Here is a 25,439-nt window from a genome sequence, read left to right as displayed (position 1 = left end):
TGTTTTAGCTACTCTGCCATAGTAGGGGACAACAGTAAGAAACAGTAGTAAGCCAACAGTGGTAAACAAATAGTGTGGCTCTGTACAAATAAAAGTCGACTTACAGAACACAAATGAAATTTGGCCCAAAGAACATAGTTTTCCAATTCCTGGTGTACATTCATAATTGAAGGAAATGCTCAGTTTAAATTAGAGGTTAGAGAAGACAGAAAAGGTTGTTGTTTTTGTGTGTGTGTGTGGTGGTCAGACTCCCTGAATTTTAGTTCTTAATAAGGTGTGCTTTTAAAGGAGGAGCTTTCTTGAACTTAATGGATTTTTATTTTATTGTTAGCCTTTTGGAAGGGGAAGTTGAGAAATCCAGGGTAGATGTTTTTATTTAAGAATCTTTTCCTGCCCCTAGGTCCAAGAGGTATTTATCTAAACTTTCTACCGCTGTTACCAAACTTGGGTCTGCTTGCTGTTGCTCAGTAAAGTCGATTTGCTGATGCTGGGTTTTTATGAAGGAAAGTTAGGGCTTATTCCAAGTGCAAGGAGTATGGGTGGCTAATGCTCAAAAGACCTGAGCTCCCTGATGGATTTCAGGGAAGAGTTTCATAAAACAGTTTGAGGGGAAGGGTCTCAGGATATACGATTAGCTTGGACATAGTTCTCTCATTGGTTGACAGTGAAGTAACAGGGTGGTATTTTGGGAATCTCAATAATCAACCTTCTGGCTCCAACCAGTGGTCAGCATACAGCTCACTTCTGCTTCTGGTTGGGGTTTTACTATCTGCATAACAACTCGGGAATGTGCATTAGACGGTTATCTATGGTTTTCAGGGAGGAACTGAAGATTCTGTGACTGCTATGTGGCTGATCTGTTATTTAAATTGTTACTTGCTCTCAGGGCCCAGCTGCTGTTTTTTGTTAGTACATGTTCACATTCTTTCATTCTTTTTATTTTTTAAAATTTATTTATTTTAAATGAAACAAAGATGAATATTTTTAATGATAAAAGGTACTATTCACAAAGAAGATAGATATCATAAACCATTAGACACCTTAACAAAGAAATAAAGATACATAAAGCAAAAACCAGAAGAAATATAAGGGAAAAGAAAAAATATATAATCATAGTAAGACATATTAACATTTCTCTGAGAATATTTTATCAAGTGCTGAAAAATAATAGGAGCATCTTAAATGATGGCATTAATAACTGAAATATAATAGGTTTACATTTATATTAATTATATCATACACAAATATATTTAAAATTTTGTATCTCATATGTTGTTATTAGATGTCCATAGGACATTTAGAAAAACTGGCAAAAAGATAAACATTACTAAATTCCACACACTACAATTCTTTTACATGTGTTTATGATTCAGTTATACATATGCACATATGTTAGTTTTGAAATTATTTTCCATTATAGGTTATTACAAGATGTTGATTATAGTTCCCTGTGCTATACAGTAAACCTTTGTTGCATATCTGTTTTTTTAAATTAGAAATCTAGCATTCTGTTCATACTAAGTTAAACAAGTGGAATCAATATGTCAAAAATTTTTTTGTTAGGCAAAAATTCATGGGTTTTCTACAATGTTATATTATTTATATATATGTATACAAAAGCTTTTATACTGCACTTGATAAAGGCTTGAGAAAGAACATCCATTAAAAAAAGAATAGATGGTGAAATTGGAACACATAAGCTAAATGAAATGGGAACACTGAATATGAATAATAAAAGTGAAACAAACTAGATAAAAGATCTTCATATAGTCCTGTTGTTTTTAAACATGGCTGCTCGTTAGAAACATATCTGGAGCACTGGCCAAAAAAACAAAAAAAAGCAATACCTGGGCATTTATAGTTTTCAAAAATTCCAAGATAATTCTGATATGCTTATGGACTTTAAAAAAGTGATTACAGGTTTTTCTATCAAATGATAGCTTTGGTGATATAGAATTCTATAACTTTTCTGTTGACCAAGCATGGTACAGTGTTATTAAGTGAGTAATAGTTACATAATCACAATAGTAAAATATGTTTATCAGTTTTCACAATCAATAGCCTGACAAAAAATAAAAGATAATTACAATTGTAAGCCATAATGGGAACATGATTAACCTAACAATATGAAATAATTACACACAATTCGGGGGGGGGAGCGTCAAGCAGAATGATGTGGTAAGTGGAAGTGCATACAGGCACATGTTTTCACCTGCCCAGTGGACTATGTCTTTTTGGTTGGTGCATTTAATCCACTTACATTTAAGGTAATTATCGATATGTGTGATCCTGTTACTGTTTTCTTTATTGTTTTGGGTTTTATTTTCTGTAAGTCTTTTTCTTCTGTTGTGTTTCCTGTCTAGAGAAGTTCCTTTAGCATTTGTTGTAAAGCTGGTTTGGTGGTGCTGAATTCTTTTATCTTTTGTTTGTCTGGAAAACTTTTGAGTTCTCCATCAAATCTGGATAGTCTTGCTGGGTAGAGTATTCTTGTTTGTAGTTTCTTACTTTTCATCACTTCAAATATATCATGCTATTCCCTTCTGGCTTGTAGTTTCTGTTGAGAAATCAGCTTGATAGTCTGATGGGAGTTCCCTTGTATGTTATTTGTTATTTTTTCCTTGTTGCTTTTAATATTTTATCTCTGTCTTTAATCTTTGTCAGTTTGATTACAGTGTTACTCTCTGTGCTTCCTGGATTTGGTTGATTATTTCCTTTCCCGTGTTAGGGAAGTTTTTAGCTATAACCTCTTCAAATATTTTCTCAGGTCCTTTCTCTCTTTTCTCCTTCTGGGACCCCTATAATGTGAATGCTCCTGCATTTAATGTTGTTTCAGAGGTCTCTCAGGCTGTCTTCATTTCTTTTCATTCTTTTTTTCTGTATTCTGTTCTGTGGCAGTGATTTCCACCATTCTGTCCTCCAGGTCATTTATCTGTGCTTCTGTCTCAGTTATTCTGCTATGGATTCCTTCTAGAGTATTATTCATCTCTCTTTGTTTGTTCTTTAGTTCTTGTAGGTCTTTGGTAACACTTCTTAGATCTTCTCAATCTTTGCTGCCGTTCTTTTTCCGAGATCCTGAATCATATTCACTATCATTATTCTGAACTCTTTTTCTGGACAGTTACCTATCTCCATCCTAGTTCTTTTTCCTGAGGTTTTATCTTTTTTTTATTTTTGTTTTAATTTTTAATTTTTATTTTTACTTTATTTTACTTTATAATACTGTATTGGTTTTGCCATACATTGACATGAATCCACCATGGGTGTACATGCGTTCCCAAACATGAACCCCCCTCTCACTTCCCTCCCCACAACATCCCTCTGGGTCATCCCCGTGCACCAGCCCCAAGCATGCTGTGTCCTGCATCGGACATAGACTGGCGATTCGATTCTTACATGATAGTATACATGTTTCAGTGCCATTCTCCCAAATTATCCCACCCTCTCCCTCTCCCTCTGAGTCCAAAAGTCCGCTATACACATCTGTGTCTTTTTGCTGAGGTTTTATCTTGTCCCTTCATCTGGGATGTAGCTTTCTGCTGTTTCATGCTGACTAACTCTCTGTAATGTGGTTTTAGCTCCTGTGGGATTGTGGTTCTTCTTGCCTGTTCTGTCTGCCCTCTGATGGATGAGGCTAAGAGGCTTATATAAACTTCCTGATGGGAGGGATTGATGGTGGGAACAACTGGGTCTTGCTCTGTTGGACAGGGCCTTGCTCAGTAAAGCTTTAGTACAGTTATCTGCTGATGGGTGAGGTTATACTCCCTCCCTGGTAGTTTTTTGGCCTGAGATGACCCAGCTCTGGGGTCTTGGGGCTCTATGGTTGGGTTAATGGCAACCTCCAAGAGAATTTACATCAAAGGGGACCTTCCCAGACAACTGCTGCCAGTCCCATCCCTGTGGTGAGTCCTTGCTGACCCATGACTCTGCAGGAGACCCTTCAACAGTAGCAGGTAGTTTTGGTTTAGTTTCCTGTGGAGTCAACTGCTCTTTTCCTTTGAATCTTGGTGCACACAAGGTTTTTTTTTATGCCCTCCAAGCCTGGAGACTCTTGTATCCTCCAGTCCTGTGGAAGTCTTATAATCAAATCCTGGGGCCTTCAAGGTCAGATTCCCTGCGGATTCCCAGTCCCTTTGTCAGGTTCCCAGGCTGGGAAGCCTAACGCGGGGTTCCAAACCTTCATAGCAATGGGAGAACTTCTTTGGTATTACTGTTCTCCAGTTTGTGGGTTCCCAGTGGGTATGAGATTTTATTTTATTGTGACTGTGGCCCTCCTACCATCTTGCTGTGGCTTCTTTGTCTTTGGACGTGGGATATCTTTTTTTGGTAGGTTCCAGCATCCTCCTGTTGATGGTTGTTCAACAACTAGTTGTGATTTTGGTGCTCTCGCAGAAGGAGATGAGCGCATGTCCTTCTACTCCACCGTCTTGAACTGGAAGTTCTCTTTCATTAATTCTTAAGCTAGCCTTTTGAGACAGAGGGGAGACATGGGAGACTAAACCGTTACAATAAGTGAGGCAAAGCAGAGGGCATAGGGGACAGAGATCTGTTCCAGGAGGGTCCTGCTTGGTTGTTGTTCAGTTGCTCAGTCATGTCCAACTCTTTGTGACCCCAGGAACTGCAGCATGCCAGGCTTCCCTGTCATTCATAGTCTCCCAGAGCTTCCTCAAACTCATTCAGTACCTAGTGATGCCATCCAACAGTCCATCCTCTGTCATCCCCTTCTCCTCTTGCCTTCAATCTTTTCCAGCCTCAGGGTCTTTTCCAGTGAGTTGGCTCTGTACAAATGAGGTTGCTTTTGAATAAAATATATTATTAGAAGCAATTTTACTTGTTTTTTTATTTTTTAGTGTGGCCACCAGGAAAATTTCAATTATATAGGTGACTCACATTGTATTTTTATTGTCTATATTTCATATAGACAGAAATGAAAGTACCCTGAGTAATAGAAATGATAATCACTAGAACTCAAAAAAATTTGCTCTTTACTTCAGTGTTTCAAATAAGAAATACTGGTTTTGGTTTTTTTTTTTTTCAATCTGTATTCATTTTATTTGAACTCAGTTTATAGGTGAAGGAGCTAGAGCCAATATTCTTCAACAGTTTTTATTCTAAAACAAAGACAAGATGCAAAAGTATTTACTCCTCACTATTGTGTCTTCAGATATTAAGTAACCTTGAACACACCTTGAGTTGAGGGTTGATGTCACTGATGTCCCCAGTTTTAGCTCTGACTACACTTTCTAAGAAGGAACATGAGCAGAAATGTAAAGCTCATGGCAGCCCACAAGGGTTAGGCTTGCTCTAACCATATATTGTTGTTTAGTCATTCGATTGTGTCTGACTCTTTACAACCCCATGGATTGTAGCCCACCAGTCTGCCCTGTTCATGGGATTTCCTAGGCAAGAATACTGGAGTGAGTTGCCATTTCCTTCTCCAGGGAATCTTCCCAGTCCAGGGATCAAATGCTTGTCTCCTCCACTGGCAGACAAATTCTTTACTGATGAGCCACCAGGGGCACTCTTGACCATGTATTAAAATCCCTTTTATTTGGAGGAGACGTAGTTTTAATATTCACGTTTGACATTTTCCTCTGCAGGTATTACAGTAACAGCCCAAACTACAACGTTTTTAGTACCAGAAGTACTGTAAGTGTTTAATTTTTTTAAACTATAGTTAAGTATTAATATTTTTTACTTCACAGCAGAGAGCAAAGTTCATCGTACTCAGGTGCATGGTGCAGTGTCATTCTTTTATTTCCTCATCCTGTTTATCTTCCTAATACATTTCCCTCCTCCAATAAATATCTTGAAATATGTATATAGCAAAAAATAGATAGTGTTGTTTCAAGTGTTTTTGTAAGTCAACATTCACAAAATGGTGTTATGATACAGATAGGATGACCATATAATGTATTGTCTCAACTACTGAGAATGAAAGATAGTGCTATTAATAGTTATGCTGGGACAACAGGTATAAATTGGGAGTGTCTAGACAAACCAGGACGCATGATCATCCAGCTATATATTTCATTCTCTACATTACTTTTTAAACTCAATACTATGTCTAGTTCATTTCTTAAGGCTGCCCGATCACTAGTGTGTGTATTTTATCTACCTATCCCCTCAACCAATGATGGATGAATGGCTTCTTACCACCACAAACAGCATTGTGATGAATGGCCTTCTACATGTCATTTTATGAATCTGTGCAATAATTTTTTAGCTGTGATTGCTAGGACATAGGGAAACAGACACCTAATTTAACTAAATTCTGTAAGATTTTTTCCAAACTGGCAATCACAATTTATATTCTTACTCAGTGAGCATCTCCACCAATGTTTGGTACTATAGATTTTCCCGTTTTTCACCAATCTCATTACCACATACAAGTAGTTTATGCTGTTATTATTTTCAATTCTCTGATGAGTAGTGATTTTTGAACCTTTTTTTCCATATTTATGCAGGGCTCTCCTTCTCTGAACAGTGTGCTCACTTTGCTCATTTTCCATTTAATTTTCTGCTCCTTTTTTAGCATACAGAGTGTTATCTACATTGTACTCTATATATTAGTCAAATGTTGATTTTAAATATTTTGGTTATCATTTCATAACCTCTTATCTACTCATCTAACAATTGACTTTGTCCACGGATATATAATTTTGTTTAAAAAGGATGACTTTTGTCAAGTCATCTGCTCCTTTGTTTAACCTTAAAATTTATACTTTTTTGGGGACTTCCCTTTCAGTCCAGTGATTGGGACTTTGCCTTCTAATGCAGAGGGGGTGTGGGGGCAGTACGGGGGCAGCACATTCCCTGGTTGGGGAGCTGTGATCCCACATGCCTTGTGATCAAAACACCAGAACAGAAACAGTACTGTAACAAGTTCAATGAAGACTTTAAAGATGATCCACATCAAAGAAAAAATCTTAAAAGAAAAAAAGTTTATACTTTTTTAGAATTTTAAGAAAAAATTTTGTCTACCTAGAGTTGCAAAGATTTTTATCCTACATTTTCTATTATATGCTTTATATTATTACCTTTCAGATAAAGATCATAAATAATATCTGGAGTCCAACTTGTATATAATATAAGATAGGTCTTTACATTACTTTCTCCATAGAATGAACCAGCAGGTATTAACACAATTTATTGTTTCTGTATTATTTTTTGGTATCATCTTTGCTCTATATATTTTGTTGTTGTTAAGTTGCTCTGCTGCTGCTGCTGCTAAGGCGCTTCAGTCGTGTCCGACTCTGTGCGACCCCATAGACGGCAGCCCACCAGGTTCAGCCATCCCTGGAATTCTTCAGGCAAGAACACTGGAGTGGGTTGCCATTTCCTTCTCCAATGCATGTCATGTCCAGTTCTTTGCAACCCCATGGACTGCAGCATACCAGGCTTCCCTGAGCTTTGCTATCTCTCCCGGAGCTTGCTCAAACTCATGTCCATCAAGTCAGTGATGCCATCCAACCATCTTGTCCTCTGTCTTCCCCTTTCCCTCTTGCTCTCAATCTTCCCTGAATCAGGGTCTCTTCTAATGAGTTAGTTCTTTGCATCAGGTGGCCAAAATATTGGAGCTTCAGCTTCAGCATCAGTCTTTCCAATGAATACTCAGGGTTGATTTCCTTAAGGATTGACTGATTTGATCTCCTTGCAGTCCAATGGACTCTCAAGAATCTTCTCTAGCACCATAGTTGGAAAGAATTTTTCCGCACTCAGCCTTCTTTAGGGTCCAACTCTCATGTTCCTACATGACTACTGGAAAAACCATAGCTTGGACTATATGGACCTAGCTTGGACTATATGGACTTTTACTGGCAAAGTGATATCTCCACTTTTTAATACACTGTCTAGTTTTGTCACAGCTTTTCTTCCAAGGAGCAGGCATCTTTTAATTTCATGGCTGTAGTCACTGTCCACAGTGATTTTGGCACCCAAGAAAATAAAGTCTGTCACTGTTTCCAATTTTCCCCCACCTATTTAGCGTGAAGTGATGGGACCATGATCTTCGTTTTTTTGAATGTTGAGTTTTAAGCCAGCTTTTCACTCTCTCCTTTCACTTTCATCAAGAGGCTCTTTAGTTCCTCTTCACTTTCTGCCATAGGGGTGGCGTCATCTGCATATCTGAGGTTATTGATATTTCTCCCTGCAATTTTGTTTCCAGCTTGTGCTTCATCCAGCCCAGGGTTTCTCATGATGTACTCTGCATATAAGTTAAATAAGCAGGGTGACAATATACAGCCTTGATGTACTCCATTCCCAATTTTGAACCAGTCTGTTGTCCCATGTCTGGTTCTAACTGTTGCTTCTTGACCTGCATACAGATTTCTCAGGAGGTAGATAAGGTGGTCTGGTATTCCTATCTCTCTGTAAGAATATTCCACAGTTTATTGTGATCCACACAAAAGCTTTAGCGTAGTCAGTGAAGCAGAAATAGATTTTTTTTTTTTAATTCCTTTGCTTTTTCTATGATCCAGCAGATACTGGCAATTTGATCTCTGGTTCTTCTCCCTTTTCTAAATCCAACTTCTACATCTGGAAGTTCTCTGTTCACGTACAGTTGAAGCCTAGCTTGAAGGATTTTGAGCATTACTTTGCTAGCATGTGAAATTGTATCATGGTTTGAACATTCTTTGGCATTGCCTTTCTTTGGGATTGGAATGAAAACTGACCTTTTCAAAGTAGTCCTGTGGCCACTGCTGAGTTTTCCCAATTTGCTGGCATATTGAGTGCAACACTTTCACAGCATCATTTTTTAAGATTTGAACTAGCTCACCTTGAATTCCATCACCTCCATTAGCTTTGTTCCTAGTAGTACTTCCTAAGGCCCATTTGACTTCACACTTCAGGATCTCTGGCTCTAGGTGAGTGATCATACCATCATGGTTATCCGGGTCATTAAGACCTTTTTGGTACAGTTCTTCTGTGTTTTCTTGCCACCTCTTCTTAATCCCTTATGCTTCTGTTAGGTCCATACTGTTTCTGTCCTTTATTGTGCCCATCTTTGCATGAAATGTTCCTTGGTATCTGTCATTTTCTTGAAGCAATCTCTAGTCTTTGCCATTCTGTTGTTTTCCTCAATTTCTTTGCATTGTTCACTTAAGGCTTTCTTATCTCTCCTTGCTGTTCTTTGGAACACTGCATTCAGATGGTTATGTCTTTCCTTTCCTCCTTTGCCTTTTGTTTCTCTTCTTTTCTCAGCTATTTGTTCTATATATGGATATGTTAATTTCTGAACTTAATTATTTCCTATTGATATATTTGATGTATCCTATCTGCCACATATTTCGTGTAGTTGGAGTTTCAATTCTCTATAGTCTTCCCTTGAATTAACACAAGACAGTATGTGTATCATTCTACTCTAGATAAACAATTCAGTAGGGTCCATCTTTGGTCTGCTGTGATTAGGGCTGCTCTGAACATTCTTTTACCAATCTTCTGGTTAACATATGCATGTATTTCTGCTGGGTATATACCTAAGAGTGGAATAAGTCATAGGGCAAGTGCGTATGTTCAGCTTTGGTAGATGGTGCCAAGAGATTTTACAAAGTAATTTCTCAGTTAACATTTATATTCTATTTACATATATTGTTGTATTTATATTATTCAAAATCAGGCAAAAGGAATCTATGAAAACTGTATCTTCTTTTCTAAAAATACTCATTTTATATTAAAGTAGAATTGATTAACACTATTGCATTAATTTCAGGTGTACAGCAAAGTGATTCAGTTACACATATACATGTATCTATCCTTTTTCAAATTCTTTTCCCAATTAAATTATTAAAACTTTATTTCCTTATAAAACATGCAGTTATCCTCAAATTTATCTATTTCTTTATAATCTTTACATGCTATTTGAATTTTTATTTGTAATTATTTTATTTCTCTAATGTTATTTGTTTATGTACTTCATCTTTTTTTCTTGAACAGCTTTGTTATATGACTGACCATTTTATTAGTCTTTTAAACAAAATTATCCCTTTTTCTCTCTACTGTTCCTTTATCACTTTTATGTAGGTGACAGAAATGTTTTATTTTTAACTGATGGCTGGTCACCAAAACAATGCAGTTATGTCATTTCAGAAATGCAGATTAGGAGCCAGAGTTCGATTATCAGAGAAGAAGGCTGATAAAAGTCAAGAGAGTAAATGATAAAACCAGTGGTATTATGCTTGCTTAAAATCCATATTTACAGAAAGAAAGAAAATAAAGCGTATATAAGATACTTTGGGGATTAAATATTCCATGAGTCTTCTTGATGGAAAACATTTTGAAAAGTCCATTTCCATCTGCTCTTCCTAGAGGTTCAACTTGCAGAAGTCCCTCAAGACAATATATATTTGCACATTTTAAAATCTACTGCCTGAGGATCTGGATGCTAATCAACATGAATCTAAGAGCTGATAGATTCTCCCCCTTGGGGTCACTGATAAATCTTGGCACATCCTTAACTAGTAGGAACTGTTAAAGTACAATAGGTTGCTTCGACATTCACAAAGAGAGAAAACGAAGGGTTTAGAGGACAGACCCAGGGAGAGGTACTGGTGTTGGCTTCCTGGAGACAGCCTGAGGGGCTGGAGTGTGGTGTAGCTGCAGCTGGGCTGTTTACAGAAGAATCCAGGGCCACCACAGAAGCAAAACTCCATTGTTAGATTGTGCAGGAAGGGAGGAGCAGATCTCCATAGCAGTTTTTTTCTCTGAGCATCCAGCCTTCACCTCCATGCAACAGCCCCTCCTCACCCCTCCCTCCACCTCCCTGGGTTCCCGGAGTGGAGTGCATGCTCCATCCACCACCCTAAAAGCTCCTGCCTGGCAGAATCCCGCTCCCTGGCCACTGCCAGGGTGGGCTTGCAAGCGCCAGCCACCCATCTATTTGCCATGAAGTAATGGGACCAGATGCCATGATCTTAGTTTTCTGAATGTTGAGTTTTAACTTTTTCACTCTCCTAATTCCTGGAATTAATATTATTAATTCCTAGAATATATATTTGGAGAAGGCAATGGCACCTCACTCCAGTACTCTTGCCTGGAAAATCCCATGGATGGAGGAGCCTGGTAGGCTGCAGTCCATGGGGTCGCTGAGGGTCGGACACGACTGAGCAACTTCACTTTCACTTTTCACTTTCATGCATTGGAGAAAGAAATGGCAACCCACTCCAGTGTTCTTGCCTGGAGAATCCCAGGGGTGGGGGAGCCTGGTGGGCAGCCATCTATGGGGTCTCACAGAGTTGGACATGACTGATGTGACTTAGCAGCAGCAGCAGAATATATATTATTAATTTCTGGAATATATTAATTCCTGGAATATAATTAATTCCTGGAAGAATTAATGTTATTCAAATGTCCAAACTGCCCAAAGCAATCTACATTTAAATGATATTACTATCAAAATTCCACTGGTATTTTTCACATAAATAAACAATTGTAAAATTTGTATGAAACCAAAAAAGATTCCAAACAGCCAAAAAAACCTTAAGAAAGAATAAAGCTAGAGGGGATCACATTTCCTGATTAATATTACAAAGCCATAGTAATAAAAATTGTGTGGTACTGGCATAAAAACAGATATAGATCAATTGAACAGAACAGACTCCAGAAATAAACCCATGAATATATAGCCAAATAATTTACAATAAAATATCCAAGAGTATAAAAAAGGGAAAGAACAGTCTCTTTTAAAAATGGTGCTGGGAAAACTGGACAGCCACATGCAAAGAATGAAACTAGACTATTATGTTATACCATACACAAAAGTTAGCTTAAAATGGATTAAAGACTTGAAGGCAAGACCTGAAATAATTAAAAAAATAGGCAAGTAAACTCCTTGATGTATGCCTTGGTGATGATTTTTTTTTTGATTTGACACCAAAAGTAAAAGCAACAAAAATAAACAAATGAGACAATATCAAACCAAAAAGCTTCTGCACAAAAAGGAAACCATCAACAAAACGAGAAGGCAGCCTACTGAATGGCAAATCATATATATAATAAGGGGCTAATATAGAAAATAAGCTCATACAACTCAATACCAAAAAATAAACAATTTCATTTAAAAATGGGCAGAGTATCTGAATTTACAGTTTTCCAAAGACATACAGATGACCAATAGGTACATGAAAAGGTGCTCAACATCTCTAATACTCAGGGAAATGCAAGTCAAAACCATAATGAGATATCATGTTGCACTTGTTAGAATGGCTTTTATCAGAAAGCCAAGAAATAACAAGTGTTGCAAGGATGTGGAGAAAAGGAAAATTGTGTTCACTGTTACTGAGAATGCAAATTAGTATAGCTACTATGAAAAAACATTACAGAGGTCTCTCAAAAAATTAAAATTGAACTACTGTATGATCCAGTGATTTTATTCCTAGATATTTATCCAAATAAATGAAAACACTAACTTGGAAGAGATATATCCCCATGTCCATTGTAGTATTATTTACAATAACCAAGATATGGAAACAACCTAAGTCCCTCATCACTGGATGAACTGATAAAGAAAATGTGTATATACACAGTGAAATACTATTAAGTCATAATATAATGAAATGTTGACATTTATGACCTTGAGGGAATTATGATAAGTGAAATAAATCAAAGACAAGTACTATATGATTTCACTTATATGTCGAATCAGTTTTGAAACAGCTCATATACACAAAGAACAAAGTGATGGTTTCCAGGGGTGGGGCTTGGAGGAGTGTGAAATTGGTGAAGCAGGGGTCAAATGGTACAAACTTCCAATTATAAGATAGGCCACGGGAATGTAATATACAGAATAGTGATTATAGTTAGCGATACTGTATTGCATATTTTAAGTAAAATCTGATGCTGTAAAGAGCAGTATTGCATAGGAACCTGGAAGATTAGGTCCATGAGTCAAGGCAAATTGGAAATGGTCAAACAGGAGATGGCAAGCCTGAACATCAACATTTGAGGAATAAGTGAACTAAAATGGGCTGGAATGGGTGAATTTAACTCAGATAACCATTATATCTACTACTGTGGGCAAGAATCCCTTAGAAGAAATGGAGTAGCCATCATAGTCAACAAAAGAGTCTGAAATGCAGTTCATGGATGCAATCTCAAAAATGACAGAATGATCTCTGTTCATTTCCAAAGCAAACCATTCAATATCACAGTAGTCCAAGTCTACACCCCTACCAGTAACACTGAAGAAGCTGAAGTTGAACAGTTGCATGAAGACCTACAAGACTTTTTAGAACTAAACCCCAAAAGATGTCCTTTTCATTATAGGGGACTGGAATGCAAAAGTAGGACATCAAGAGATACCTGGAGTAACAGGAAAATTTGGCCTTGGAGTACAAAACGAAGCAGGTCAAAGGCTAACAGAATTTTGCCAAGAGAACGCAATGGTCATAGCAAACACTCTCTTCCAACAGCACAAGACTCTACACATGGACATCACCATATGGTCAGTACTGAAATCAGATTGATTATATTCTTTGCAGCAAAGATGGAGAAGCTCATACAGTCAGCAAAACAAGACTGGGAGCTGACTGTGGCTCAGATCACGAAACAATGGAAACAGTAAGAGACTTTATTTGGGGGGGCTCCAAAGTCACTGCAGATGGTGACTGCAGCCATGAAATTAAAAGATGCTTGCTCCTTTGAAAGAAAAGCTATGACCAATATAGACGGTATATTAATAAGCAGAGACATTACCTTGCCAACAAAGATCCGTCTAGTGAAATCTGTGGTTTTTCCAGCAGTCATGTATGAATGTGAGAGGTTGCTATAAAGAAAGCAGAGGGCTGAAGAATTGATGCTTTTGAGCTATGGTGTTGGAGAAGACTCCTGAGAGTCTCTTGGACTGCAAGGAGATGCAACCAGTCCATCCTAAAGGAAGTCAGTCCTGAATACTCATTGGAAGGACTGATGCTGAAGCTGAAACTCCAATACTTTGGCTACCTGATGCAAAGAACTGACCTATTGGAAAAGACCCTGATGCTGGGAAGAACTGAAGGCAGGGGAAGGCATCACTGACTCTAAGAACATGAGTTTGAGCAAGCTCCGGGAGTTGGTGACGGATAGGGAAGCATGGAGTGCTGCAGTCCATGGGGTCACAAAGGGTTGGTCACGACTGAGTGACTGAACTGACTGATCTCTATTTGTATATGACAGGACCTTCTAAATAGAAAGCTCTAAGAAATCCATTTAAAAAACTATTAAAACTACCAGCTGAGTGTTATTTTATGTGAAATATCACAGGGAAATTCAAGAGAACCAGAATAGGCAAAACAATCTTGGAAAAGAACAAGAAGTCTTATTGGAACACTCACAATTCCTGACTTCAAGGGTTACTACAAGACGTCTGCAGTTGAGACCGTGTTGGATAGATTTGTGGAATAGAAGAGTCCAAAAATTAAAACCTCATTGATTTTTTACAACTACTTCAAGAAAATTCCATGGAAAAATAATGGCAAATTCCATTTATTTTCAACAAATAGTTCTGGGACAGTGAGATATCTACGTGAAAAGAATGAAGATGGCCTCCTACCTCAGACTCCACTTAAAGTGGAGATAAGACCTTATTATAAGAGTTAAAACTATAAAAATCATTGAAAAAATCATATGGAGAAATCCTCATGATCTTGGATTAGATAATAGTTTAGATATGACACCAAAAGCACAAGGAACAAAAGGAAAAACTTAAATTGGACGTCATCAAAATTAAAACCTGTAGTGCTACTAAAGACACCACGAAGAAAGTGAAGACAGGAGAAAATTTTTGCAAGTTAAATATCTGATAAGGGACCTGTACCAAGAATATTTGAATATATGAAGAACTATTATAATTCAATAATAAAAAGATAAACCAAATATAACTATTCTTTTCCTGTTGTTTTGCTTTTCAACTTCACAGATTCCAATTATACAAGTGTTGGATTTTTTATTTTTTTGTTTGCCTTCCATATCAATTTCCATGTCAATCGTTTTCTCTCTGGTTCTTTACTTCTTTCATTTATATTCTCTGGTTGCTTTTCTGTCTTCCTTCAATGCCTTTTATTCAATTTTTGTTCAAACATAATCTCCCGTTATTTTAACTTAGTCCTCATTTCCTTTATAGTTATCTATTTCATTTCCTAGTTCAGTCAACTCATTTCTGTTTGTGGTTCATTCTGTCCCTAGTTTGTGAATTTATAATTCATAATTTTTCATTCTCACCATTAAATACTTGTTTGAGAATATTTAGTTCAGAATGTTAGTTTGCAGTTTTCTTCTGCTTTGTGTGTGTGTGTTTTCTTAAGGCAGTTTTATTAACCGAAATGTTCTTATTTTCATTTTCTGTCCTCATATAGACAGCTTATATCTATGAATTACATGGACAGGTTAGCAGCTTGGTTGGTTTTAAGAGACTTCTAATTGGTTTGCTTTCTTAGCTCATTGTAGCAAAGTGCAGTTTCTTTAATTGATGTCTCTTATTGAGGGTGCTGTGTTTACTTTGAGGTTTGTTTGTTTGTTTTAGCTTTTAATATCCTACATTTCTCTTTCTTGCTTCTCTTTCCCTTCACCACTCACTTTCTACAGAGTGTCTCTCCTTTATCTTCTCTCCAAAAGTGATGCCTTTCTGAGGCTCCTGCCTCAACTCTCACACACTTTTAATTCTTTTCCTCATAATCAGTACTCTGATCTTCAGTACTCTGATCTTCCAGGAGTCTTTTTGCAGTGTTTTTCTTTTCTTTCTTTCTTTCTTTCTTTTTTTTTTTTTACAGTGTACTTTCTTTGAAAGTGAAGTCGCTCAGCCATGTCTGACTCTTTGCGACCCCATGGACTGTAGCCTACCAGGCTCCTCCCTCCATGGGATTCTCCAGGCAAGAGTACTAGAGTGGGTTGCCATTTCCTTCTCCCGGGGATCTTCCCGACCCAGGGATCGAACCCTGGTCTCCTGCATTCCAGGCAGACACTTTAACCTCTGAGCCGCCAGGGAAGTCCTTTTGTTCCTCTTTTCTGCAGTTTTTCAGAAGCTCTTTTACTGTATACAAAGGATTATGACAGGGACTTGAATGAGAGCTCTGCTAAAAGTTTTTGTTTATTTTTTTACCTAGAGGTTTCTTGAAGTATGTATTGTACTTTGTCTTCTAGTTATACTGTAATATAGAATTTTTCTTGGTTTTATTTTTTGATCTGTGTATTTTTTCTCTTTTTAAAAAAATTTCTGTTTTGACCTGCGTATTTTGAGGGGAAATGTATGGAGAGAATTGAACGTATTGGACCACTATTACCTAGGCTAACGATAATTCAACTACCACTCATATGCTGATACATTGTCAGAGTATTGTCATTAACTGCTATATTCCTTTTTTAATAGCCACCATGTAGACATATTTCTGCAGAATAATTCCTATTTAATACCTAACACCAGTCCTTATGTCGATGTCTCTGCAGTCATTTTGGGGATCTGAATCTCTTTTTCTGGTGGTTTCCTCAGGAAGGGCTCATAAGAGCAATATTTCTTGAGTTGTTTTATGGTCATAACACCTTATCTGTGAACTTTTATCTAAAAGTTTGTGTATCTGGATAGAAAAATTATGGCTAATTTTTATGTCCTTTTATATATCTTACTTTGTTGTCTTTGACATAAAGTGTTGCTTCTGAAAAGTCTACTGGAAATCTAATTTTCTTTCCCTTGTGAATAAATTGTTCTTTTTGTCAGGATCCCCAAAAGGTTTCTTATCAACTTCAATGCTTTTATTAATATAGGTCCTAGGTTGGTCTTTTTTTAAAAAAAAACATTCTTAATTGCTTTTCATAGGTATGAGTTTTGCCCTTTCAGTATATTGTTTTGAGTTATTTTTCTTCATATATTATTCTTGAGTTATTGTTAATGCTATTTTTCTGTCTCAATCGCTTAGGTTTTCTTCTTCCCAAGTATGTATATATTGGATTTTCTTTGCCTGTCTCTAATATTTGTCACTTATTCTTGAGTCACTTTTTATCTCTTTATTTTTTAAAAGGCTTCTATTTTCTCAAAACCTTGTTTATTAGGTTTATTCTGCTGCTGCTAAGTCACTTCAGTCGTGTCCGACTCTGTGCAATCCCATAGACGGCAGCCCACCAGGCTCCCCCATCCCTGGGATTCTCCAGGCAAGAATACTGGAGTGGGTTGCCATTTCCTTCTCCAATGCGTGAAAGTGAAAAGTGAAAGGGAAGTCGCTCAGTCGTGTCCAACTCTTAGCGACCCCATGGACCGCAGCCTACCAGGCTCCTCTGTCCATGGGATTTTCCAGGCAAGAGTACTGGAGTAGGGTGCCATCACCTTCTCTGAGGTTTATTCACAGTTGTGCTAATTTAGTTTTTTTCTAAATTGATTTTTTACTTGTACTTTTTCCTGAGTTTAGCTTATGAGTTTTAAATTCTGATTTATATTTTTCTTTCGTAATTTCTATCATCTTTTATTTATTTTGCCTCATTTTGAAATGGGCATATCAGTCATAACTCTCCAGAGGAACAGAACCAATAGAATTTATACATATTTATTTTAGATTTATGTTAAGAAATTGGCTCATGTGATTGTGGGAACTGACAAATCTGAAATCTTTAGGCCAGGCCAGAGAGTGGAAATTCAGGCAAGAGATTGATGTTGTAGTCTTCTAGCAGAATTTTTTCTCTAGGAAACCTTCGTTTTTGCTCTGAAGGCTTCCAACTGATCAAAAGGGGCCTCACTCACATCATCAAAGTATTCTCTTTTATTTGAAGTCAACCGATTGTAGATGTAAACCACATCTATAAAATACCTTCATATAAAAACCTATCTTAGCATTTGATTAAATAACTAGTTACTACAATCTAGCCAAATTGACACATAAAACTAACCCTTATATTAAGTTATGAAAGGGAAAGTGAAATTGCTCAGTCATGTCCGATTCTTTGTGACCCCATGGACTGTAGCCTACCAGGCTCCTCTGTCCGTGGGATTTTCCAGGCAAGAGTACTGGAGTGGGTTGCCATTTCCTTCTCCAGAGGATCTTCCTGATCAGGGATCAAACCCAGGTCTCCCACATTGCAGGAAGACGCTTTACCATCTGAGCCACCAGGGACCTGTGGTAGTTTTAATTTATTTATTGAGGGGAATTTCCTGGAGATCCCAGTGATTAGGACTTCACACTTCCACTACAGGGGGTACAAGTTTGATCCCTGGTTAGGGAACTAAGATCCTGCAAGCCACATGGTGTGACCAAACCAAAAAAAAAATATTTACTGAGTGTGATCTTACAGAGGTGTTTTTCTGCTTTTTATTCTCTTCTTTTTCTCATTATAATTGTGTGTGATTTGAGCATGATCCTCTTTCTGTTGCTCAGTTTTCTAAAGCATGAAATTAGTTTTCCTGCTCTTTAAGGAAGAAGTGGTGGGTCAAAATAACTTTTCTAACCTCATGGCTTTAGAGTTACCACTTATGTTGTTCCATAGAGTGTCCAGAAATAAAGCTAATACTTTCTGAGCTTCCCAGATTCTGTTTCCCCTACTCATTTATCTGTTGTTTCCCTTTCCTTTGTTCTTATTGTCCCTTTCCAGCTCAGTTGGTATTTTTTTCCTTGTATTTTGATTATGGATCTTTATTCTAGAAGAGGTCTTTGGCTCATTGATTTTGGAGTTCATGGGTCCCGCCTCCTCTTGCCCTTTCAGACATTATCAGAGACTTATGTAGAAACTGAAAAATATAAAAATCCCTCTGGTTATATCCTCAAATTGTCCCCTACAGTGTCTACTGAATACCTATAATGATTTAGGTGTTTTCTTCTAAGGTCTACCGTAGTTGCTTTCTTATGCTGATATCACACGAATCTGCTAGTTTTAGCTAGTTTGTTCCATCCCAATTTTATTTTGGGGTTTTGAGGGATACCTTGTCACTGAATTCTATTGTTGATGCTGTCCAGTTGTTTTGTTTTGTTTTGTTTGTTTGCTGCTATACTAATTGTTCTTTCTGTGTTTATAAGAAATTTGAGTAGATGGAAACATTACTTCACCAGTAACCCATCCTAATTTATTTTCTTTTGTAAATTCCCATTTTTCTTCTCTCTTATATCTTTCTTTTTACTTTTGGGGGTTCTCTCATAGGTTATTGTATTAGCATCTTATACTGAAAACTGAGTTTATTCACTTTCCAACTACCTTATTTCTTTTAAGGGTATTCATTTTCATTAGGACCTATCAATGCTTTTATTTTTTCATAAATATTGTATAATTTTCATTGTTATTTCTACTTATTCCATGACTAATTCAGAATACAGTTTTTTTTAAAGATTACAAATATCCTAAGATATTTTTCTGATTCACTTTATAAGAAATTATAATTTTTTTCACTAGTATCAAAGGTATAGTATGTATGATAATAATACTTTGAGACTGGCTAGCACTTCCCTTGTAAATGTGGTCAGTTTTGGTAAATGATCTATGTGAGAAAAGAATGTATTTTTTATTGGTCAATTTTAGAAATACCCACACACACACACACCCACACAGATTGACCCTTGAACAATACAGGTTTGAGCTCTACTGGCCCACTTATACAAAGATTTTTTTCAATAGTAAGTACTGAAGTACTACACAATTCAAAGTTGATTAAACCTGTGGATGTAGAATCATAGGTACTGAAGAACTGCATATATACAAGCCTAACTATAAATTATAGGCAGATTTCCCTGTGTGGAGTATCAGTGCCCCTAACTCCCGAATTGTTCAAGGGTCAACTATGATTATCTTTTTTTTCAAGTTTAATCTATGGCTTTAATCTATGTGTGTTAAAAGTCCTCTATATATATGACTTAAAATATCTTCTAGTAACTCTATCTAATTTTGCTTTATATACTTTAGGGTTGTGTCCAATTTTCTGGTGAACCTCATTTTTCTTCTTATACACTGTCATTAATCCTATAACATCAAATCTATGAGATAGCTGGTATTATAATTCCCATTTTACAAGTAAAAACAATGAAGCAGTATTTATGTATGTATATATCTACATAATGATGTATACATATGTACATAATTTTTCTGTAACAATATTAGAAGGTGAAATTGGGCTGCAGATCTGGCTGAAGAGGAGGACCAGTGTTGAGACTAAGACTGATGATGTTAGGGAGTGTGTGATATACTTCCAGGAAGAAAGAACTTATAAATGAAAGAATGTAGAAGCAGGAAAAAAAAGCAGAAGTAAGGAAATAAAGAAACTGCAATTGAAGAAAATTATGATACTAAACACCTTCTAGACACTTAACAGATTATTTTTGAAGTAAAATAAAATAAAAATATTACAGTTTGGGGGAGACTATTGAAGTGGCATAAAGAAGTTACTTTTCCCTTGTCATAATACTTGTATAATTTAAAAGGAATTTAATTTTAGTTATTCTTTCTTTAAATAATAAGAGACTCAGAAAAATTGAACTCTACATCTAAAATTTGAGATACAAAATTTTGGAGCAGATTTTTTGTTTGAGCTATTTTACCTTCTTTTTCAGATTAAGTTAGAGTATGAAGGAACATTATTTTCTGAGTGGAGTGTTCCAGCAGCTTGTTCTATAAAAAATAAAAGGTAAGATTTTTTGCTGTGAAAATCAATGTATGTATAAAAAAGCATTCATATAGTATGGACATTTAGATTTAAGGCTGTGATTTAATGTAAATTTCTTTTCATTAAATAGATGTGAAAGAAAGACAAAAATCACTTTGAAAATAGAAGTAAAATGTTGCTATATTTTTTATTTTTCTTATTAGCATACAATGGAAGTTTTTAGGCTTAAGAAGTTGTAGGGGAATCTCGTATGCATCTGTACTTATTTCTCCTTTCTCATTTTTTTTTTTAAATGCTAGATTACCCAAGACAGAACTACGATGTTCTTCTCCTGGTATTTATGCTATAAAACCAATTGTTTCAGGCCCGGTAAGTTGATTTAAATGATAAATTAGTAAATCTTGAATAGTCATCCCTGTTACATTTTATTTTGCCTTTTTTTGAGGTTTTTGACTTAATTTAACCCATTTTAAATGGTAAAGTTGTAATTATAAATGACGTATTTAAAAATTATTATCAGTATATCATTAATTTTTAGAAATATCTCATAGCAGATTGTTAAGTTATGAACTAATACAGTGGTCCCCTGCTTATCTGTGATTATACCTTCTGTGCTCTCAGCCATGGTCACCTATAGTCTGAAATATTTATATGAGAAATTCCAGAAATAGACAATTCACAAGCTTTAAAATGCAGTTATTCTGAGTGGCATGATGAATTATCTTGTGGTCCCACTCCATCTCTCTGAGATATGGATCATTTCTTTGTCCAGCATGTCCTACCCATTAGTTACTTAATAGCTTTCCCAGTTATCATACCTATTAATTGTAATATTGTACTCCTTGTGTTTAAGTAACCCTAATTTTACTTAATAATGACCCCAAAGTACGAGAACAGTTATGCTAGCAATTCAGATATGCCGAAGAGAAGCCATAAAGTACTTCCTTTAAGTGAAAAGGTGAAAGTTTTTGACTTAATGAGAAAAGAAGAAAGATCATATTGAAGTAGTTATTTTATTATTAATTATAATCAATATTTTGCTGGGCTTACTTTACAAATCAAACTTTATGTTAGGTACGTATGTACAGAAAAAGCAGTATATATAGGGTTGGATTGGTACTATCTACAATTTCAGTCATCCTCTGGGGGTCTTAGAATACATATCCCACAGATAAGAAGGGACTGTCATATGTGATTTTTACATTAGCTTTTTTATTAGTAAATATATTAAAGCCCCAGTTAACCATCATAATGATAATAGTATTCCCAGCTAAGTGGGACTAATATCATATACTCCTATGACAATACTCAGAAGTAAGAGCCATTTCTATCAGGTTTAGTTGTATTCTACTACATTTTCTTCAATTCAAGAAAGCTGTGTGGATGCAAATAAATGAGTGTTGTTGAATCCTCTCTAGTTTACAATAATAATAATAATGAATTTTAAGCATTGACACTGTACTAATTAGTAACAAAGTACTAATAGCTGAAGTTCCCACACAAGCGTATCTAAAGTCATTGCTGTGTGGAGACTTCGTGTGACAAATCTTGCCTTTACCTTGGGACTTGTGCCTTCTTTTTACTTTTTTTTTTTTTCATAAGTTAATAATTTCCCTGAGTTCTTTTGCTTTCTTTTTACTTAATAATCTTTATTTTCAGGGAAAAGGTAGACAGGGTGATGTGGGAGAGGCCAGATGAATATAGTAATTCATTCTTCAATCCCTATAGATTGAAAAATACTTGAATTTGGCTTTTTGAGTTGAGTGCTTGCCAGTTTCATGACACAATTCCTAAAGAAGTAAAGGATTTCTTTCCTTTTTGTTATGTTTTGGAAGTCTACATAAATGTGTAATACATGTAAAAAGTATGCACACACAAATACATATATATATATATATATATATATATGAATATCTTTGTCATTACTCTTTAAGGATATACATGTGACTTAATGGGGCTTCCCTGGTGGCTCAGATGGTAAAGAATCTGCCTGCAGTGCCGGAGACCAGGTTCGATCCCTGGGTAGGGAAGATCTCCTGGAGAAGGGAATGGCAACCCACACCAGTAGTCTTGGCTGGAGAATTCCATGGACAGAGTAGCCTGACCGGCTACAGTTGCAAAGAGTTGGACACAACTGAATGACTAACACACACACACACACACACACACACACTGACTTAATATACTCAACAGTCCTCAGTTATAACAACCTAAAATATCTCCAGGCATTGTCAGACATCTCCTTGCAAGCAAATTCATCTCTGGTTGAGAACCATTAAACAGAAAATTAATCAAATTGTATTTCATTGAGGAAGACTGCCTAGGAAAACTCACTGTTTTCCTTTGTATATTCACAGAGAACAATTCTGTGACCAGATCATAGCAGGGAGGGGTTCTACATGGACCAATTCTCCTGTACCAGCTGGGTGTCTTACCATTTAAAGTTCTGGAACCATCTACCTAGAGTTAATGTCACATCCTACAAGTTAACGGCCCAGTTCCACAAGACTCCCCTCACTTCAGATGCTAATTGCAAGTCACTGGTTGTCACCTACACTTCTGACTGCCTGATGATGGTGGGTGGTAAATTCAGGTTCCCATAACCTTTTCCTTAGTTTTGATAATTTGCTAAACAGCTTGCAGAATTCAGGGAAACACATTTACAGTTAAAATGAAGGATATTGTAAAAAGATCCAGATGAACAGCCAGGTCAAGAAGTATACAAGGCAAGGTTCAGAAGGGTTCTGAGTGCAGGAACTTTTGTCACTGTGGAGTTGGGTACATCACCTACTGGCATCAACCTAGATGCGCTCTGACTCTCATATTTTAGGGATTTTTGTGGAGATTTCATCAAGTAGGCATGATTGATTATTAGCTCATTTTCTACCCCTTCTCCCCTCTCCATAGAATGGGAGGCTGAATTGAAAGTTCCAAGCTGTTGATCGTGGATTGGTCTTTCTAGTGATCAGTTCCCAACCAGGAGCCCACCAAGAGTTTACATCATTAGAACAAAAGGAATTTAGGAGCTCTGTGTGAGACATTCCTATTACTCAGAATTACAAAAGTGTTAGGAGCAAGTGTCAGGAACAAGGGTTCAAGACCAAATATTAGCAGGTACTAGGGCAAATATATATATGTGTGTGTGTGTGTGTGTGTGTGTGTGTATACACAATATATATATAATTTCACAAAAACAAACATAATAGAACCAGTCATCTAAATTTATCATAGTTTCTTTTCTTTTTTTTTTAGGATTTAGAGGAAGAACGCTATTTATATGTGGACAGATCTCATATTTGCTTTCTGTGGTATTATAAGGCTATGTAAGTAATGCAAAAGAAAGGTAATTAATGCATTTTAAGAGTATTTAGCTTTCAGTTCCGTCGCTCAGTCATGTCCGACTCTTTGTGACCCCATGAGCTGCAGCACGTCAGGCTTCCCTGTCCATCACCAACTCCCAGAGCTTTCTCAAAGTCAGGTCCATTGAGTTGGTGATACCATCCAACCAGCTCATCCTCTGTTGTCCCCTTCTCCTCCTGCCTTCAGTCTTTCTCAGCATCAGAGTCTTTTCAAATGAATCAGTTGTTTGCATCAGGTGGCTAAAGTATGGGAGCTTCAGCTTCAGCGTCAGTCCTTCCAATGAATATTTAGGACCGATTTCCTTTAGGATGGACTGGTTGGATCTCCTTGATGTCCAAGGGACTCTCAAGAGTCTTCTCCAACACCACAGTTCAAAAACATAAATTCTTTGGTGCTCAGTCCAACTCTCACATCCATAGGAAGCTTGTCACCCAGATGGTAGAGCATTTGCCTACAATGCGGGAGACCCGGGTTCAGTCCCTGGGTTGGGAAGATTCCCTGCAGAAGGAAATAGCAATCCACTCCAGTACCCTTGCCTGGAAAATCCCATGGATGGAAGAGCCTGGTAGGCTACAGTGCATGGGGTCACAAAGAGTTGGACACGACTGAACAACTTCACTCTCACATCCATACATGACTACTGGAAAAACCGTAGCTTTGACCAGACAGACCTTTGTCAGTAAAGTAATGTCTCTGCTTTATAATATGCTCTCTAGGTTGGTCATAGCTTTTCTTCCAAGGAGCAAGCATCTTTAATTTCATGGAGGCAGTTACCATCTGAAGTGATTTTGGAGCCTCCCAAAATGAAGTCTCTCACTGTTTCCATTGTTTCCCCATCTATTTGCCATGAAGTGATGGGACTGGATACCATGATCTTAGTTTTTTGACTGTTGAGCTTTAAGCCAACTTTTTCACTCTCCTCTTTCACTTTCATCAAGAGGCTCTTTAGTTATTCTTCGTTTTCTGCCATAAGGGTGGTGTCATCTGCATATCTGAGGTTATTGATATTTCTCCCGGCAATATTGATTCTAGCCTTCATCCAGACCAGAATTTCTCATGATGTACTTTGCGTATAAGTTAAATAAGCAGCCTTGACAATATACAGCCTTGATGTACTCCTTTCCCGATTTGGAACCAGTCTGTTGTTCCATGTCTGATTCTAACTGTTGTTTCTTGACCTATATACAGATTTCTCAGGAGGCAGGTCAGGTGGTCTGATATGTCCATCTCTTTACGAATTTTGCACAGTTTGTTGTGATCCACACAGTCAAAGGCTTAGCTTTAATTAACCACAAATGAATTATCTACATTATAGTTTCCATATAAGTTTTTATTTACCGATTAAGTTATCCTCTGGACTTCCCTGGTGGCTCAGATGGTAAAGCATCTGCCTGCAATGCAGGAGACCCAGGTTCGATACCTGGGTTGGGAAGATACCTTGGTGAAGGAAATGGCAACCCACTCTAGTACTCTTCCCTGGAAAATCCCATGGACAGAGGAGCCTGGTGGGCTACAGTCCGTGGGGTCACAAAGAGTCAGACAC

The 25,439-nt window shown here is 36.9% G+C and overlaps 1 protein-coding gene and 1 non-coding gene across 2 annotated transcripts in view; both read left to right on the top strand.

The window, feature by feature from the left end:
- Positions 1 to 25,439, top strand: part of CATSPERE (catsper channel auxiliary subunit epsilon) — a 152,645-nt gene that overhangs the window by 3,909 nt on the left and 123,297 nt on the right. Inside the window, exons 2-5 of the mRNA XM_069545510.1 lie at positions 5,598 to 5,646; positions 20,484 to 20,557; positions 20,836 to 20,905; positions 23,789 to 23,859. Of these exons, the coding sequence (XP_069401611.1) occupies positions 5,598 to 5,646; positions 20,484 to 20,557; positions 20,836 to 20,905; positions 23,789 to 23,859 (264 nt within the window). The remainder of the gene's footprint in view (positions 1 to 5,597; positions 5,647 to 20,483; positions 20,558 to 20,835; positions 20,906 to 23,788; positions 23,860 to 25,439) is intronic.
- Positions 25,257 to 25,328, top strand: TRNAC-GCA (transfer RNA cysteine (anticodon GCA)). Its single transcript has one exon. It is a non-coding gene; the product is annotated as a tRNA-Cys (tRNA).

The sequence above is a fragment of the Ovis canadensis genome, chromosome 12, assembly GCF_042477335.2.
Source record: "Ovis canadensis isolate MfBH-ARS-UI-01 breed Bighorn chromosome 12, ARS-UI_OviCan_v2, whole genome shotgun sequence".
NCBI lineage: Eukaryota > Metazoa > Chordata > Mammalia > Artiodactyla > Bovidae > Ovis > Ovis canadensis.
Note: the sequence above shows the minus strand (reverse complement) of the source record. Positions and strands in the feature narration are given on the sequence as shown.